Source organism: Dendrobates tinctorius, unplaced genomic scaffold (genome assembly GCF_039654945.1).
Source record: "Dendrobates tinctorius isolate UK_male_01 unplaced genomic scaffold, ASM3965494v1 ptg000063l, whole genome shotgun sequence".
NCBI lineage: Eukaryota > Metazoa > Chordata > Amphibia > Anura > Dendrobatidae > Dendrobates > Dendrobates tinctorius.
Genome location: NW_027361731.1, coordinates 11820131 through 11840959, shown reverse-complemented (window position 1 = coordinate 11840959; position 20829 = coordinate 11820131). Strand labels below are relative to the sequence as shown.

Here is a 20829-nt window from a genome sequence, read left to right as displayed (position 1 = left end):
ATGCTGGTGGTGAGACTGTATTCTTTTTTCACACGACAACTTATTACTATCTTTTATCTAATGTCTTTGCCACTGCAGTTAATGTTGTTGCTTGTTGAAATCCACTCTGTTGTTCACTTAATTCCCTCTGTCCCTTCCCTTTCCTTGCCTCTACAGTTACAGTTAAAGTTACAGGCTTGATTTACAGACCTATATATCATATTTTTTATTATGAGTAGTGTTGAGCATTCCGATACCGCAAGTATCGGGTATCGGCCGATACTTGCTGTATCGGAATTCCGATACCGACTTCCGATATTTTTTCAATATCGGAATTCGGCATCGGAATCGGAAGTTCAAAGTTGATTGACAGACTGACGTCATCATGATGCGCGGTGTGTGCGCATCATGATGCGCCGTCATTTCGGGCCTTCCGGGGGTCTCTGCCGGCCTGCCGGGGGGCTGTGCCGGCCTGCCGGGGGGCTGTGTGGACTGCCCGGGGTCTGTACCGGCCTGCCGGGGGGCTGTGCCGGCCTGCCGGGGGGCTGTGTGGACTGCCCGGGGTCTGTACCGGCCTGCCGGGGGGCTGTGCCGGCCTGCCGGTGGTCTGTGCACCCTGTGGGGGTCTGTACCGGCCTGCCGGGGGGCTGTGCCGGCCTGCCGGTGGTCTGTGCACCCTGTGGGGGTCTGTACCGGCCTGCCGGGGGGCTGTGCCGGCCTGCCGGTGGTCTGTGCACCCTGTGGGGGTCTGTACCGGCCTGCCGGGGGGCTGTGCCGGCCTGCCGGGGGGCTGTGCTGATGTCCGGGGGTCTGTGCAAGCATCGTCCGATGGGACTACAAGTCCCATCGGGCGATGCCTGCTACCATGACAGTGATTGACACATTAGCCAATGATGGGACAGTAGTAGTCCCATCATCCGGCTAATGTGTTAAATGTTAAAAAAAAAAAAAAAAAAAAAAATACTACATACATACTACATGCATGCTACATACATACTACATGCTACATACATACTACATATATACTACATACATGCTACATACATGCTACATACATACTACATACATGCTACATACATACTACATGCATGCTACATACATACTACATGCTACATACATACTACATGCATGCTACATACATACTACATACATACTACATACATACTACATACATACTACATACATGCTACATACATACTGCATGCTACATACATACTACATACATACTACATATATACTACATACATACTACATGCATGCTACATACATACTGCATGCTACATACATACTACATACATACTACATACATGCTACATACATACTACATGCTACATACATACTACATACATACTACATGCTACATACATACTACATACATACTACATATATACTACATACATACTACATACATGCTACATACATACTACATGCTACATACATACTACATACATACTACATATATACTACATACATACTACATGCATGCTACATACATACTACATGCTACATACATACCACATACATACTACATACATACTACATGCATGCTACATACATACTACATGCCACATACATACCACATACATACTACATACATACTACATACATACTACATGCTACATACATACTACATATATACTACATGCATGCTACATACATACTACATGCTACATACATACCACATACATACTACATACATGCTACATATATACTACATGCATGCTACATACATACTACATATATACTACATGCATGCTACATACATACTACATGCTACATGCATGCTACATACATACTACATACATACTACATGCTACATACATACCACATATATACTACATACATACAATACATTCATACAATACATACATAGACATACAGTACATATAACATAGAGTAACATACTTACCAATACTTGTCACATTGTTCCCCGAAGCCATTGTCTTTTCCGGAATAAATATTAACATAACAAACCACAAAAATACTCACCCACGATCCGAAGCAGTCCACGAGTGTGTCCCACGACGATCTTGGGTAGAGAACGGCAGCATCAGATGATGCTGCCGTTCTCTACGGGCTACAGGAATCCAATGACGGAAGGTAGGTATCCTTCCGCACTGTATTCCTCCGCCACTTAAAAAAAAAAAGTCCCTAGTCTCACTTTATGCCATTGCTGCGTGGGAAATTCCCACACAGCAATGGCATAAAGTGAGACTAGGGACTTTTTTTTTTTTTAAGTGGCGGAGGAATACAGTGCGGAAGGATACCTACCTTCCGTCATTGGATTCCTGCAGCCCGTAGAGAACGGCAGCAACAGCTGATGCTGCAGTTCTCTACCCAAGATCGTCGTGGGACACACTCGTGGACTGCTTCGGATCGTGGGTGAGTATTTTTGTGGTTTGTTATGTTAATATTTATTCCGGAAAAGACAATGGCTTCGGGGAACAATGTGACAAGTATTGGTAAGTATGTTACTCTATGTTATATGTACTGTATGTCTATGTATGTATTGTATGAATGTATTGTATGTATGTAGTATATATGTGGTATGTATGTAGTATGTATGTAGCATGCATGTAGCATGTAGTATGTATGTAGCATGTAGTATATATGTAGTATGTATGTAGTATATATGTAGTATGTATGTAGCATGCAGTATGTATGTAGCATGCATGTAGTATATATGTAGTATGTATGTAGTATGTATGTAGCATGCATGTAGTATGTATGTAGCATGCATGTAGTATGTATGTAGCATGCATGTAGTATGTATGTAGTATGTATGTAGTATGTATGTAGTATGTATGTAGCATGCATGTAGTATGTATGTAGTATGTATGTAGCATGTAGCATGTATGTAGTATGTATGTGGTATGTATGTAGCATGTAGTATGTATGTAGCATGCATGTAGTATATATGTAGTATGTATGTAGCATGTAGTATGTAGCATGCATGTAGTATATATGTAGTATGTATGTAGCATGTAGTATGTATGTAGCATGTAGTATGTATGTAGTATGTATGTAGTATATATGTAGTATGTATGTAGCATGTAGTATGTAGCATGCATGTAGTATATATGTAGTATGTATGTAGCATGTAGTATGTATGTAGCATGCATGTAGTATATATGTGTTATGTATGTAGCATGCATGTAGCATGCATGTAGTATGTATGTAGTATATATGTGGTATGTATGTAGCATGCAGTATGTATGTAGCATGCATGTAGTATATATGTAGTATGTATGTTGCATGTAGTATTTATGTAGTATGAATGTAGCATGTATGTAGTATGTAGTATGAATGTAGCATGTATGTAGTATGTTGTATGTATGTAGCATGTAATTTTTTTTTTTTTTTTTTTTTTACATTTAACACATTAGCCGGATGATGGGACTACTACTGTCCCATCATTGGCTAATGTGTCAATCACTGTCATGGTAGCAGGCATCGCCCGATGGGACTTGTAGTCCCATCGGACGATGCCTGCACAGACCCCCGGAGCCTGCACAGACCACCGGCAGGCCGGCACAGCCCCCCGGCAGGCCGGCACAGCCCCCCGGAGCCTGCACAGCCCCCCGGCAGGCCGGCACAGCCCCCCGGCAGGCCGGCACAGCCCCCCGGCAGGCCGGCACAGCCCCCCGGAGCCTGCACAGACCACCGGCAGGCCGGCACAGACCACCGGAGCCTGCACAGACCTCCTGGCAGGCCGGCACAGCCCCCCGAAAGGCCCGTACAGACCCCAGAGAGGCTGTACAAGGGCAGGAAAGGGTTTTTCTTATTCCGATACCGGAAGTCCCATAGACTTGAATGGGACTTCCGGTATCGGAATCGGCGATACCGATACTTTTTTTAAAGATCGGCCGATACCATCCGATGCGATACTTTGAAGTATCGGACGGTATCGCTCAACTCTAATTATGAGTATAATCTGTTGGAATGTTAAAGGCCTGCGCTCCCCGCAAAAAAAGAAAGATGGTCCTGAGACATCTGAAGCGACTTAAACCTGATATAGCTCTCTTACAGGAAACACATTTGCCTGAGACTGACTTTATTAGGATGCGTAGGCTGTGGGTGGGGAGTGTATATGGGTCCTCATCGATCCGTAAGAAGGCTGGAGTGTTGACTCTTATTAGTAAACACTTTATTCATCACCTGATCTCTCACCAAACTGACGAGGAGGGAAGATTATCGATTTGACTTTGTCAACACAAATGGGTGATGTTTCGATTTTCAATGTATATGGCCCAAATGACAGTAATAAATCCTTCTTAAACTATTTGGAGAATACAATTAATACAGAACAGAATCTTAACAAAATAATCGGGGGCGACTTTAATTCGGTGTTATCTACCTTAGAAGACAGAAAGCATGTGACTCCAACTAGCAGCTCGGAGACATCACGGGATAAGGTTTTGGTCCCTCTCTTGACGCAGTGTTCTCTAAAAGATGCATGGAGGTTCTTACATCCGGATGACAGAGTACACTTTCTTCTCTCACGCTAAAAACTCATGGTCCCGGATCGATTACTTCATAATTTCTCTCCCTCTGATTCCCAAACTAATAGACGCAACAATAGGGGATTTGATTATTTTGGACCACTCCCCTGTTCCGCTAGACCTGAAAGAAAGGCACTGACTTCCTCTGGAGATTCCCCAATTTCTTATACGCAGACGACTCCTTTGCTTTTTCTCTCAAGATCTGATTGCAGGAATTTTTAACTGATAATGCACTGCATCAAAATGACCCCTCGCTCCTGTGGGAAACAGCGAAAGCTGTACTTAGAGGGAAAATTATGGCTTATGTCTTCTCTCCGGAAAAGCGCACTTTACAGAGATACAGGCAGAAAGAAGGGAGAAGTTGTTTTTGACACAGAGGGAGGTATATTTCTTTAGATACAGGAACAAGGCTGGCAGAATCCTGGCTAACCTGGCAAGGGGTGTCAGACCTCAACAAGGGATTTATCAACTTAGGGACCCCTCGGTATTAATTCAATCAGATCTCCTGACAATAATCAAAATCTTGGGAACATATTATGGGGGACTATACAATGAATCTATCACCCCGAGAATGACCCACCAGACCTTCCTAGATGAGACTTTCATGCCAACATTCACAGAAGAACATAACTCTTTTTTAAACAAACCAATTTCTAAGGAGGAGATACTTTTGGCCATAAAAAGTTCCAAAAATTGTAAAGCCCTCGGTCCAGATGGGTACTCTGCTGAGTTTGCTAAGCTTTTGTCCCCTGAAGTTACACCAATACTGACACAGCCAGACAATAGAGTTCTTGAGGGGGACCCCTTATTTCCTTCAGCTAATAGGGCTTATATCAAGTTGATCTTAAAGTCAGGAAAGGACCCCACTTTGCCATCCTCCTATAGACCTATATTGTTAATTAATACAGATATCAAGTTAATTTCCAAAATATTGGTGGCCACGATCCTTCCAGACATTATCTCTCAGTTCCAGGCGGGATTTGTAAAAGGTAGATTGGCAACTTTAAATGTACTCAAGGTCCTACTGGCACTCGATAAGGCATATTCTGGCAAGACCTGTCCTGATGGAAACGACGCTGCGGCACTGGTTACCATAGATGTGGAAAAAGCGATTGATAACGTAAAGTGGGAATGGTTGTTTAATGTCTGGAACAAAATGTCTTTATCGAGTCCCTTCCTTGATTACTTACACCCTTTATATCACTCCCCTAGTGCACAGGTTTATATCCCAGGCTTTCTCTCAGGCTCCTTCTCTCTAAAAAAAGGCACCAGACAAGGATGTCCGCTTTCCCCACTTTTGTTCGATATAGCAATCGAGCCATTGGTCCGCACCTATTTTGAAGGGTACACGGATCAATGAAAAGGTGTTACAGTCAGCTTTTTTGCAGACGATGTTATTCTGTTTATGGCTAATCCTAAGGATCATTTATCAAAAGTATTGACCCTGCTGGGGGAATTTGGTGTATACTCGAGTTAAGATCAATATAGACAAATGCGAGCTTCTGCCGCTAACTAAGAAGGGGGATTATATGTTACGGAGAATCCGTTTGGGAGGCATTTCTGTTACTTCATCTTATATCACCTATCTAGATATCAAAATTGGTAGAACTCATTCGTCTTTATACGATCTAAATTATCCTCCTCTACTAACCAAAATTTCAAACCAATTGAAAGCGTGGCAAAATCTCCCAATTTCATTTATGGGAAGGGCTCATCTTATTAAGATAATTAGTATGGCTAAACTGATGTACCCTCTCCAAACACAAACATTCTGATGTTAACTTTCTAAATAGCTGATTTGGTCAGTTTATATGGACTCATATACGTCATATTTTTAATCTTTAAAGATTCCATAATAACAGGGTCTGTACCACAGGACTGGCGTATAGCAAATGTGGTGCCAATATTCAAAAAGGGGACAAAAACTGAACTTGGAAATTATAGGCCAGTAAGTTTAACCTCAACTGTGGGTAAAATCCTGGAGGGTTTTCTAAGAGATACTATACTGGAGTATCTGGAGAAGAATAACCTTATGACCCAATATCAACATGGGTTTACAAGGGACCGTTCCTGTCAGACTAATCTGATAAGCTTTTATGAAGAGGTAAGTTTCGGACTGGACCAAGGGAATACAGTGGACGTGGTGTACATGGACTTTTCAAAAGCTTTTGATACGGTGCCACACAAAAGGTTGATACATAAAATGAGAACAATGGGGATAGGGGAAAATATGTGTAGGTGGGTTAAGAGCTGGCTCAGGGATAGGAAACAAAGGGTGGTTATTAATGGAGCACACTCGGACTGGGTCACAGTTAGCAGTGGGGTACCACAGGGGTCAGTTTTGGGCCCGCTTCTTTTTAACATATTTATTAATGACCTTGTAGGGGGCATAGAGAGCAGAATTTCAATATTTGCAGATGACACTAAACTCTGCAGGGTAATCAATACAGAGGAGGACAATGTTATATTACAGAGGGATTTATGTAAACTAGAAGCTTGGGCTGATAAATGGCAAATGAGCTTTAATGGGGATAAATGCAAGGTCATGCACTTGGGTAGAATGAACAAGATGTATAATTATGTGCTTAATTGTAAAACACTGGGCAAAACAGTCACTGAAAAAGACCTGGGTGTATGGGTGGACGACAAACTCACATTTAGCGGCCAGTGTCAGGCAGCTGCTGCAAAGGCAAATAAAATAACGGGATGCATTAAAAGAGGCATAGATGCTCATGAGGAGAACATAATTTTACCTCTATATAAGTCACTAGTGCGACCACACTTAGAATACTGTGTACAGTTCTGGTCTCCGGTGTATAAGAAAGACATAGCTGAACTGGAGCGGGTGCAGAGAAGAGCGACCAAGGTTATTAGGGAACTAGGGGGACTAGGAAGAAGCCACCCATCATCATCATCACAAGGGATTCACAAATATAAATCTTGGACTACTGTCCTTGTTGTTCTACTGCCACTGCCCAATGTATAGGCATAGACATAGTATCTTCAAAACATTATCCCTAGGGGCTGTCTCATGGATGACGCAGGAAGGAAGCCTCAAGAGCCAGACAATTATGAAAGTACTAGCATGGTAGTTCCAGTGCCCGATGTGCAGGCATAGACATGGTGTTTTCAAAACATTAGCCCAAGGGGCTGTATCATGTTTGATGAAGGAAGCAGGGCAGGTCTGAAGGGACAAACAATTATGAAGCTAGGACTACTAGCACAGTAGTTGCAGTGCCCAGTGTACAGGCATAGCCATACTGTCTCCAAAAATTAGCCCAAGGGGCTGTATCATATTTGATGAAAGAAGGGTCTCATCACCAGTGGCTCCGATGGGAAATATTAATTAACGGAACATTGTTTTTAGCTTATTCACCATGAGGTACATGTGGCAGAAGCAGGATTTCAAAACTTGTATAAGAAGAAAAGGGGCTTGTATGGGAAGTGATGGATGTGATCAGCAATTGCAAAAAAATAATGTTTTGGGTGACTTTAGGTTGCGATACTGTCATCTGGAGGGCTTAAATACTGTTGTGAAATCCAGTCCTTGTTAAATTTTATCAGAGTCAACCAGTCTGCAACCGTTTGCGTGCTTCTGTGATGATTGCCGCAGCGGCACTGAAAACACGCTCTGACATCACACTAGCAGCAGGGCAGGCCAGCACCTCCAAGGCATATAAGGAGAGGTCTGGCCAACTATGCAGCTTGGATACTCAGTAAATAAACGGAACAGAAGCGTTCCGACTTAGATAGTCGTTGACCATCTTGTTAAACTTCTCCCTCCTTGACATTGTTACTGTTCCAGCTAGTCCTTGGTGATGAGCCGGTTTATTGAAGATGGCCCAGTTTGTAGACATTTTACCACCACTTCTTTTGGACTTGCTGGGCGTGTTTCTCCTCATCAATGTATGCTATTGCACAGAGCTGGTACCTCTGCTAGCAGTGGTGTCTGAGGGTGCTGCTGCCATCAAATGATCGACAACGGCCCTTTTGACGGATTCAATTGTGAAACCCTTTGGAGACTGCAATTGTAGCGAAGGAAATTTGTCCTTGTACAGTGGGTCTAGAAAGGTGGCCAACCAGTATAGGTTGCTATTGAAAATGTGGATTACATGAGGGTCTTGGCACAGACAGTCAGATATGAAGTGTGCCATGAGTGCTAAGATGCAAAGAGGCAAATCTTCTGTGACCCCAGAAGGAGGAACAATACCCATCCTCTCCTCACATTGACTCTCCTCCTCCTCTCCAGCCCACCCATGCTGGACAGACATGAAGCTGGGGTTGGGATTCCCCTCTGTAGCATGAGGTGTCCCCTCGGTTCCAGTGAAAAAGAAGTCATCTCCCGCCTCGTTTTCATCATCATCTTCATCCCCCAATGTTACCTGATGATATTGGCTAGTTGGGATCACCCATTGTGAAATCTTGCTCCATACCCAGCTGCTGGGCACACAAAGATTCCATTTTTACATTCTGCAGTGATTTTTTCAGCAGACATAGGATAAGGATGGTTGTGATGATAATAGCCTGATGACCACTCACAAGCTTGGTGCAGTACTCAAAGTTATCAAGCACCACACAAATATCAGCGATCCACACCCACTCGACAGTTGCTTTGTGTCTTGGCTGAATCTCAGTGTGACGGGCATGTTTAAGCTGGAATTCAGCAAGTGCCTTCTGCTGCTCACTTATCCTTGCCAACATATGATATGTTGAGTTCCGCCATGTTGGCAGGTCACAAATGAGTCAGTGGTTAGGCAAATTAAATTGCTTTTGAAGCGCTGCAAGACCGACAACAGCGTTTGAGGAATGGCAGAAATGGGCGCAAATACAGCGCACCTTCTTATGTAGGTACAGCAAGTCTTGGTATGTTTTTATAAATTTCTGCACCACTAGGTTCAGCACGTGAGCCATGCATGGCACGGGGACCAGCTTCCCGAGCTTTAAAGCCGCCACCAGGTTACGCCCATTGTCACAGACAACCAGACCAGGTTGGAGTTGCAGTGGGGAGAGCCACTGATCGGTCTGTTGTTTTAGTCCTAGCCACAGCTCTGCTGCAGTGTGTGGTGTTTCACCTAAGCAGATCAGCTTGAGCAGAGCATGTTGCCGCTTTGCCGATGCGCTGCTGCACAGCTCCCAACTTGGGAGTGATGTGGAGGGTAATTCAGCATAGGATAATGAGGTGGAGGAGGAAGAGGGGAGACAGGACGTATATGATGAGGCGGAAACCCTGATTGAGGTTGGGCCCTCTATTCGTGGCATGGGTAGGATATGTGATGGTCCAGTTTGAGACTTTGTTCCACCCTCCACCAGGTTGAGCCAGTGTGCTGTGACAGAGTTGTATCCGTCCCTGGCCACAAGTACTTGTCCACATGTCTGTTGTAAGGTGGACCTTCCCGGTTACGGCGTTGGTGAGAGCACGCTTTAGATTGTTTAAGACGTGCTGGTGTAACCACATACAGTTGTGGCCAAAAGTATTGACACCCCTGCAATTCTGTCAGATAATACTCAGTTTCTTCCTGAAAATGATTGCAAACACAAATTCTTTAGTATTATTATCTTCATTTAATTTGTCTTAAATGAAAAAACACAAAAAGAATTGTCCTAAAGCCAAATTGGATATAATTCCACACCAAACATAAAAAAGAGGGTGGACAAAAGTATTGGCACTGTTCGAAAAATCATGTGATGCTTCTCTAATTTGTGTAATTAACAGCACCTGTAACTTACCTGTGGCACCTAACAGGTGTTGGCAATAACTAAATCACACTTGCAGCCAGTTGACATGGATTAAAGTTGACTCAACCTCTGTCCTGTGTCCTTGTGTGTACCACATTGAGCATGGAGAAAAGAAACAAGACCTAAGAACTGTCTGAGGACTTGAGAAACCAAATTGCTCATGCATCCTCACAATCTCAAGGCTACAAGTCCATCTCCAAAGACCTAAATGTTCCTGTGTCTACCGTGCGCAGTGTCATCAAGAAGTTTAAAGCCCATGGCACTGTGGCTAACCTCCCTAGATGTGGACGGAAAAGAAAAATTGACAAGAGATTTCAACGCAAGATTGTGCGGATGTTGGATAAAGAACCTCGACTAACATCCAAACAAGTTCAAGCTGCCCTGCAGTCCGAGGGTACAACAGTGTCAACCCGTACTATCCATCGGCAACTGAATGAAAAGGGACTGTATGGTAGGAGACCCAGGAAGACCCCACTTCTTACCCCGTGACATAAAAAAGCCAGGCTGGAGTTTGCCAAAACTTACCTGAAAAAGCCTAAAACATTTTGGAAGAATGTTCTCTGGTCAGATGAGACAAAAGTAGAGCTTTTTGGGCAAAGGCATCAATATAGAGTTTACAGGAGAAAAAAAGAGGCATTCAAAGAAAAGAACACGGTCCCTACAGTCAAGCATGGCGGAGGTTCCCTGATGTTTTGGGGTTGCTTTGCTGCCTCTGGCACTGGACTACTTGACCGTGCATGGCATTATGAAGTCTGAAGACTACCAACAAATTTTGCAGCATAATGTAGGGCCCAGTGTGAGAAAGCTGGGTCTCCCTCAGACATCATGGGTCTTCCAGCAGGACAATGACCCAAAACACATTTCAAAAAGCACTAGAAAATGGTTTGAGAGAAAGCACTGGAGACTTCTAAGGTGGCCAGCAATGAGTCCAGACCTGAATCCCATAGAGCACCTGTGGAGAGATCTAAAAATGGCAGTTTGGAGAAGGCACCCTTCAAATATCAGGGACCTGGAGCAGTTTGCCAAAGAAGAATGGTCTAAAATTCCAGCAGAGCATTGTAAGAAACTCATTGATGGTTACCGGAAGCGGTTGGTCGCAGTTATTTTGGCTAAAGGTCGTGCAACCAAGTATTAGGCTGAGGGTGCCAATACTTTTGTATGGCCCATTTTTGCAGTTTTGTGTGAAATGATCAATGTTTTGCGTTTTGCTTCAATCTCTTTTGTGTTTTTTCATTTAAGACAAATTAAATGAAGATAATAATACCAAAGAATTTGTGTTTGCAATCATTTTCAGGAAGAAACTGAGTATTATCTGACAGAATTGCAGGGGTGTCAATACTTTTGGCCACAACTGTAGCTAGCAGTTGGAAAACTAAGACGCTTTCAATAACGCAGGGGAAAAGAAGGGTTAATTTGATAATGCTTTATGAAAAAATAGAAGCCATTAGATCCGATACTTTCGATGCTTTCCAAGGTGTATGGGAACCTTGGATCCAGGCATTCAATGGTGAGGACCTCTCTAGGATGATATCTTTATCTATATAGTTTATCGACAAGGTGGTTACTGTCTATATTTATATACTCTGAACCGCTTATGCTAGTATTTCACGTCGACTCATCTTATATTACACTCAATGTATACCCCCCTCCCCCCTTCCCCCCCTCTTTTAACCTAATTTGGTTATGTTAAAACTGTTGTTTAGCAATTCTTTCAAACTAAGACGATGAAGTCAAGGATACTATATAGGTTTCCTATGCTTTTTCTTTAATATTTCCCCCTGCGAGGGGATCCTTGTACTCTAATGTGAATGTATTTCATGTTAAATGATGTTTTCTTTTCAATAAAAACGTTGAAACTAAGACGTGCTGGTGTAACGCAGGGACGGCACACAGGGGAAAATAGTGCCAGCTGGGAACCGAGTATCGTGGGGCAGCCACAGCCAACACATCACGGAAAGACTGTGTCCCCACCAGCCTAAATGGCAACATCTCCACGGCTAGCAACTTGGCAATGTGCGCATTGAGTATTTGTGCTTGTGGCTGCGTGGCTTGGTATTTACACCTCCTTTCATACATCTGGGGCAAGACAATTGGACGCTTTCCTGTCACAAACAAGTGGATGAGCTTTTTGTGTCCTGTGTCTGTGCAACCACACCTTGTGAGCAAGAGGTATGATGATCACCTGCTTCCTGGCCAGCAGATTGGGAAGGACGGATCACAGGCGACATGGCTGTGGTTTGACCTGCAGACATCGATTTGGTACCCTGTTGTTCAGTCCACCGACTAGGGTGCTTGGCTGCCATGTGTTTCCACATACTGGTGGTGCTTTGGTTGCCTTTGCCTTGGCCTCTGCTCAGCTTCCTATGGCAGATGCTACAGATGACAACGTTTGGTTCAGAAAGACTATGGAAAAAAAATTTCTGATAGCGGCTGAACGCACCCTTGCCTTGACTTGGGGCACAGAGGTATTGCTTTTTGCAACAGTTGACACACTTCGCACTCTGCTCAAACCAGTAGCCCTTGGTGCCTATGTTGGTGCTACGTATCCACCTTCTTCCTCTGTGCTGCTGTGCTGGCTATGCGTGCCAACGGTTCAGGTCAGATCGGTGGTCTCATCATAAACCACCTCGTAGTCCATGTCATCGTACTTACATGTTGATATTGGCGACTGCCCAGATGGCAACTGTGTGTCATCACCACCATCCTCGATCTCTTCACCCGGTATATCATGTGGATGAAAGTGGCTTTCTTCTGGCCATGGGGTTTCAAATATTTGGCCATCATCAACAAACGATATCTCACGTTCCTCTTCGCGCGGTGAGAGGCCAGAGGCAACAAAAGGAAATGGACCAAACCGATCCTCGGAGTGGCCAAGGTTGGGGTCAGATGTTTCCTGTGACTCTTGGGTGATGAACTAGGAACAGGTTGAGATTAGGCTGACCCAGCGTTCGCTGTATGGACATAAGACTGTTTTGTCATGGACGATTGGGTGCTGCTAGAAAATTGTGTTGAGGCCTTACCAGCCATCCAAGACAGTATCTGATCTTGTTCTTCTGGCTTCCAGACCTGTTTACGTTCCAGACAGGGAAATTTCATCAGGAACCTAGATGCATCAACCTTCTTCAGTCTGTTAGAGTTGTCCCACTAGGGTGAGACCCTTCTTAATTGTCTGTGGCCAAATTATGTGTGAGAGCATGTACATGCAAGAAAGAAATACACCAGTGTTAGTTAGTGTCTAAAATGGATTCCTCTCCTTTATTACAGGAAGATACAGTCGGTTTTTAAAGAGAAAAAGCAAGGTGCTTGCCAAGTTATTGCCTCATGGCTTATCGGTACAGGAACATCTTCACAACTAAATATCGATTTCATATCCTTAACAGGTCTCCCAGACTCTGTGCCTTGTTGGGCACAAATGACAACCCCCACATCCACGTCCCTGTCCCTTCACAACAGCCTTGGTAGGATTTTGTGATTTTTCTGCCATAGTTGCAGATGTTCAGATGCAGATATTGGGGAGCAAGGAGCTGTTAATACTTTGTGGAAGGTAGCACTACAGCCTAGTACTGCTTTGTGTTTTACAAACAGCATAAGAATATTGCCCTGAGGTTCAAGGCGAGATTACACACCCCAGTCACCACACAAGACAGTGGTGCTGGCTGCGTGTCAGTTGTGCAGTATTGTGCGTCCTATTCACTATGAACACAACACCGAAACAGCACAAAAAAAAATAAATAAAAAAACTGCCCTGCAGGGGTAAATGAGACCCCAAAAATAGCTGGGAAAACCATCACTACTCACTCCCTGATCTTCTACTTTCAGCCCTGAACAGCTTTTGGGTTTTACAGAGGATTTCTGGATGATTTGCACAAACAAACACAACTCTCCCTAGCAGCTGCTCACACTCCCTACACTAGCTGTATTCTAGCACCAGGTTTCATACCTTTAATTGATCATCACATTAAATTCAGAAAATATGTAATCGGGCAACTCCTTAATACAAGCAAACCTGCAAAAAGTCACAAGTTCACAACAATGCCCATCAGTCAAAAATTACTCTTTTTATAAACCACACAAAAACAAGTTCAAAAACACAAAAACCATGCAGTGTTTGGTTGTAATTTGATTGTGTCAAGTGGCTATGCTGCTCAGTCTTCCACCTTATATATACTCACTGGTTTTGCTCTTGTATGTGGTTTTATAATAATAAAAATATTTATACATTTTCTTGCACAAAAAACTTGTTTTTGTGTGGTTTATAAAAAGAGTAATTTTTGAATGATGGGCATTGTTGTGAACTCATGTGGCTTTTTGTGGGTTTACTAGCTGTATTCTGCATGCAATGTGCAGAAAATGGTGGCAGCAGGGCTTAGATAGAGCCAGGCTATGAGTCATGTATGACGCTGGGCGGCCAGCCAATCATAGTAATGCCGCCCACAAGCAAGAAAGGTGCGGAGTTACTGTGATTGGCAAATGTTGGGTGGGACATTCGAATAGTGCGAGGCGAGTAGTGAAATACTCGCTATGAACCGAGTACCGTGAGTACTTCATTACTCGCCGAGTACCGAACACCCACGACTGTGCTCGCTCATCCCTACCTAGGGCCCCACTTTGCCTAAAACTGGCCCTGTCTCCCAGACATAATGATTTCACATATCCCTAGTCTTTATAATGATATTGCACTAACTCCCTGACAGACCGCAGCATGGCCATTAGTTACAAGCTGCTAATGATCTTTGGAGCAGGTAAGTTTTCCCTGAGTGGTATATATTGGGCCATCTGAAAACTGAGTTTAGTCTAGGACAATTTGTCCGTACTACTAATTGACTGCTCTTACAATACCAAACTAGGGCAGTCCCTATAGGAGAAAAAACACAATAATTATTCTGTATTTTCACATACTGCTAGATAAGGCTAGTTTTCTGACTGCTTTGGATAACATGATACGTGTTTTTTTTGTCTAGTCTCACTTGCATATAGGTCAGTATTAAATAGTCTCTTAATGAGTCGCCTTTGGTGAGGATGATGAAACCCGTAGAAATGAGAGGCTTGGAGAGTGAGTGTGTATACATCACCTCACCCTATATACTGAAACGTGGGGTATATGTTTTTTCTATTAGTCACTTTCTGAGTAACCTTCAGGGGGTGAATTATTGGTATAGTTTTACATTTGCAATGAATAAAGTTTAAGCTTTATCCTTTTGTCAGCAAACATGAGGAATGACAAGAGACAACCCCTTTTAGACGATCCAATTTTGGTTAAAACAATTCCAACAATCTGATCATAAAAAGGCTTCTCCCCATGTGACATCTCTGATGTTTATTAACAGTTGATTTCCAAGTAAAATATTTTCCACATTAAGAAAATGAAAAAGGCTTCTCCTTTGTGTGACTGCTCTGATGTCTAACAAGATTCGCTTTCCGGTTAAAACATTTCCCACATTCTGAACAGGAAAAAGGCTTCTCCCCTGTGTGAGTTCTCCAGTGGTTATCAAGATGTTCTTTCCGGTTAAAACATTTCCCACATTCTGAACAGCAAAAAGGCTTCTCCCCTGTGTGAGTTCTCCAGTGGTTATCAAGAGCCGATTTCTGGTTAAAACATTTTCCACATTCTGAACAGGAAAAACGCTTCTCCCCTGTATGAGTTCTCCCATGGCTGTCAAGAAGCGCTTTCTGGTTAAAACATTGCCCACATTCTGAACAGGAAAAAGGCTTCTCCCTTGTATGAGTTCTCCAGTGGCTAACAAGAACCGATTTCTGGTTAAAACATTTCCCACATTCTGAACATGAAAATGGCTTCACCCCTGTGTGACCACTCTGATGTCTAACAAGAACCGATTTCAGGTTAAAACATTTCCCACATTCTGAACAGGAAAAAGGCTTCTCCCCTGTATGAGTTCTCCCGTGGCTATCAAGAAGCGCTTTCCGGTTAAAACATTGCCCACATTCTGAACAGGAAAAAGGCTTCTCCCCTGTATGGGTTCTCCAGTGGCTATCAAGAGCCGATTTCTGGTTAAAACATTTCCCACATTCTAAACAGGAAAACCGCTTCTCCCCTGTGTGAGTTCTCCAGTGGTCATCAAGATTACATTTCTTGTTAAAACATTTCCTACATTCTGAACAGGAAAAACGCTTCTCCCCTGTGTGAGTTCTCCAGTGGTCATCAAGATTACACTTCTTGTTAAAACATTTCCCACATTTTGAACAGGAAAAAGGCTTCTCCCCTGTATGAGTTCTCCAGTGGCTATCAAGAGACGATTTCCGGTTAAAACATTTCCCACATTCTGAACAGGAAAAAGGCTTCTCCCCTGTGTGAGTTTTCCAGTGGTTATCAAGATGATATTTCTGGTTAAAACATTTCCCACATTCTGAACATGAAAAAGGCTTCTCCCCTGTGTGACCACTCTGATGTTTAACAAGAACTGATTTCAGGTTAAAACATTTCCCACATTCTGAACAGGAAAAAGGCTTCTCCCCTGTATGAGTTCTCCAGTGGCTATCAAGAACACATTTCTGGTTAAAACATTTCCCACATTCTGAACAGAAAAAAAGCTTCTCCCCTGTGTGAGTTCTCTGATGGAGATCAAGACTTATTTTCCATTTAAAACATTTCCCACATTCTGAACATGAAAAAGGTTTCTCCCTTGTGTGAATTATCTGGTGTCTATAAAGAATCGATTTATGGTTAAAGCATTTCCCACATTCTGAACATGTAAAAGGCTTCTCCACTGTGTGAATTCTCTGGTGCTTAACCAAATCTCCTTTCTGGTTAAAACAGTTTCCACATTCTGAACATGAAAAAGGCTTCTCCCCTGTGTGACCACTCTGATGTCTAACAAGAACAGATTTCTGGTTAAAACATTTCCCACATTCTGAAGATGAAAAAGGTTTCTCCCCTGTGTGAATTATCTGGTGTCTATAAAGCTTCGATTTATGGTTAAAATATTTCCCACATTCTGAACAGGAAAATGGCTTCTCCCCTGTGTGAATTCTCTGGTGGGTAATAAAATATGATTTCTGTGTAAAACATTTCCCACATTTTGAACATGAAAATGACTTCTTTGCTTTAGGAGCAATTTGTTTTTTAATGTCTCTTTTGTGACTTTGAATTTCCTTAGTACTCGGTAATGAGTCAGAAGATGGGACCTGTTTCATAGGGTCAGATGACAGATCTTTGCTGTGAATGGATGATGGTATATCTAGAGTAATAGCATTCACTTCAGTTGTATCTTGTAGGATCTCAAGAGCATCAGATTTAAAAATTGAAGGTATCAGCTGTCCCTCTGATCTCCTGGTACAGTCATCTACTAAGACAAAAACAATTATTTTCTTTTTAATAAAATATCCTTGAATTTTATATTTTTGCACATTTCTGCTTAAATTATCCATAAAAATGGCAAGCTAAGTAAAAATATTTAATTATTTACCAACACAATGACAGTTCACAGTCTAATAGAAAACCTTATAGGATTAACCAGTAGTGTGTGTTGTTCAACTGTTTCTTCATTCTGCCTCCCAAATATTGAATAAAACGAAACCAATCAATGTTAATTAGGCAAAAATAATACCAATTCTCATCTCACAAAAAATTCCCCACTCAGGTCCATCATCTGTCAATAGAAAAACAAAGGTTCTCACACTATTAGTGGCTCAAAGGCTGTTGAAAAGGAATAAGGTTTCCATAAACCAATCCTGCAAAATCCGCTCTCACTTCTGAGCCTTGCAGTGTGCTCATACAACATTTAGGATCCCTGTATTTAGCAATATTATAGTGAGAAGAATCCACTTAATTCATGGTGTGTGTCTCCTGGAGCAGAATCTGGAAACTATATGTGGAGTAATAAAATGGCAAATGTGTAATTTTCACTCTACAACATCCACTGCGTGTTAATTTCTGGAAAGTGGCTGTGGAGAAAAAATATTCACTCCTCCTAAGCATTTTGACTGTTCTGGTTTTCTGTAATTTAGTTATATTAGGGCTTCTGCATATGGTGTGTCCAATCTCATCTGGGATCTGTTTCTGCTGTCCAGCTGGAGTAATCTGCTCCCTATGTCAGCCAATTGAAAAGTACCACACCCTACTAAAGCTCAAAGCATATGGCCGGAATCTACCAGATACAGCATTGTTCTTCTCTGGTTCAGTCCTCTGTGCTCCACTCGCGGCTTGTGTATTTGTTTCCTGTTGTGACCATGGCGCGTTTACTAACTACTCTTGTGTCTTCTGATTCTGTATCCTGTCCTTCTGATTCTGACTCAGCTACATGAGTATTCTTCTTCTTCTCATCTATCACCACAGATTAGAAGGTAACACCAAGGTTCAAGCCTAAGGGGCCCTGCATAAGTCCAGATTCCATGTAAGGGTGTTAAAAGTGCGATGAGCAAGGCAATTCTTGGGATATGGAAAGCAGAAAAGATAGTGCCAAGCATGCTCATGGTGGGCATCTTCTAAGCTGCCAGGTGACCACGAACAGTGCTCCCAATACATTGTGTCCACAAACAGGGCTGCCACTAGGAATTTTGGAGTCCCATACTGGCAAAATGTTCGGGGCCTGCTTGAGACTCTGCCCAGGCTCCACCCCAGTCCCGCCCTCCCCACCTCAAACTGTCCACAGCCCCACCGCTCTCTCTTGGAAAAACTCCACTTCTCACCAATCACACATTAACAGTTCCCATCTCCAGATCACACACATAGCCAGCAGCTACTGTTTTGGCCACAAGATTTTTTAAATCTGCCACCACGACAAGGTAGACTCTTTTGGCCAGGCCCTACTCTACTCTAACCTATTAAACACTGGTTAAAATTTACGTATATTTTTTTTTCAATGACCAATAATATCACATCCAAAAGGGACAAATACCACTGCATATCAATATAGAAAAAAAAAAAAGTATTCAGCTCACCATTAGATGAATTTCTGTAGCTTTGGGTGTGGACTTCAGGATGGTGCTCGGAAAAAGGGGCTGTGGTAATCAAACAAAAAAGTTCCAGCAACAAACATCCAAATCAGATTGTTGAATAGACGTTAAAACTTCATCTTTATTGCAATGCCTTTAAAAACACACTGTTAAAATTGCAAATCCAAGGGATTACAATTTTTGTACTGATCACAGACATGGCTATGACCAAGAACATTTTTGCTCGAAAGCGTAATCCCATGGATTTACAATTTTAACAGTATGTTTTTAGAGGCATTGCAATAAAGATGAAGTTTTAACGTCTATTCAACAATCTGATTTGGAGGTTTGTTGCTGGAACTTTTTTGTTTGAGTACAAATACCACCGCACCATGACCAGACACCATATTACCACCACATGGTGACCAATAATACCACATACACGGAACAAATACAGTCACACCATGGCCAGACCACATATTACCTCATGTTATGATTGAGTCACCGCAGGAGGCAAAAACAGAAATGCAAGCTAAGTCCAGAAAACCAGAGAGGTTGGCAGCTATCGGATTGCAGACCCCTGAACCTATCAACACAACTAGCAGTAGCCGTGGGGGGTTCCTATGATGCCCTAGACCCCTCGATCACAGCCGGAGGACTAGATAGCCTAAAGACAGAAAGGGAAATCTAAACTGCCCCAGAGCAGACCCCAAAGCAAAAGGCAGCCCCCCACATATAATGACGGTGAAGCAAGAAGAAAGAACACAACACAGACAGAAAGATAGACTGAGCAAAGACGGGGCCCAAGCTAACTAGATAGGAAAGGACAGGAAGGCTGCTGTCTGCAATCCATGAAAAACCCTATGAAAATAAGAGCCAACAGACTGACAGTAGAAAAGGCCCTGAAGACGCTAGGCTTCAAAAAGACTATGTCAGTACTCAGGAATATTCTGAAGACAGAGCAACCGGCAAAAGGAGATTCAGCTCACCCCAGCAGGGAATGGCAGAATCCAAAAAGCAAGGCAAAAAACAAAACACAAATGCAAAAAGTCAAAGCAGAAAACTTAGCTTTAGAGGAGCAGGAATCAGACTGGTGTCCTAGAAGTCCACAGAGAAATCACCTGCAGGGCAGAAGGGCGTTGGCAGCCTTATATCCAGTCAGTGACTCTACTCAGCCAGTCATCATCATTAGGCTCAGGTGCCTGATAATCAGGCTCACTACCTTCCCTCACCAGAATAGGGAGTTCACCAGACCTCAGTGACGAAGGGGAAAATGAACTCACAACAGTACCTCCCCCTTGAGGAGGGGTCACCAAACCCTCAACCATGCCACCAGGGCGATCAGGGTGAACCCGATGAAAGGCACGCACCAATCTTTTGGCATGAATATCAGAGGCAGAGACCCAGGAATTATCCTCCTGACCATAACTCTTCCACTTAACCAAATACTGGAGTCTCCGTCTAGCCAGACGGGAATCCAGTATTTTCTCTACCTCATATTCCATGTTACCTTCAACCAATACAGGGTCCGGAGGTGCCACCCCAGGAACAACTGGTTCAACAAACCTCTTCAACAAGGACTTATGGAACACATTATGGATTTTAAATGTGACAGGAAGAGCTAAACGAAAAGAGACCGGATTAATAATCTCCAAAGTCTTGTAAGGTCCAATAAATCTAGGCTTAAACTTAGGAGAAGCCACCTTCATAGCAATATTTT

At 42.9% G+C, this 20829-nt stretch overlaps 1 protein-coding gene across 3 annotated transcripts in view; it reads right to left on the bottom strand.

Annotated features, from left to right (window-relative positions):
* Window positions 1-13445: 13445 nt before the first annotated feature.
* LOC141094196 (uncharacterized) overlaps window positions 13446-20829 on the bottom strand; it is a 39300-nt gene continuing 31916 nt past the window's right edge. For all 3 annotated transcript variants that reach the window (XM_073579960.1, XM_073579959.1, XM_073579961.1), the window contains one exon: window positions 13446-17521. In XM_073579960.1, the coding sequence (XP_073436061.1) occupies window positions 15573-17521 (1949 nt within the window). In that variant the 3' untranslated portion in view covers window positions 13446-15572. The remainder of the gene's footprint in view (window positions 17522-20829) is intronic.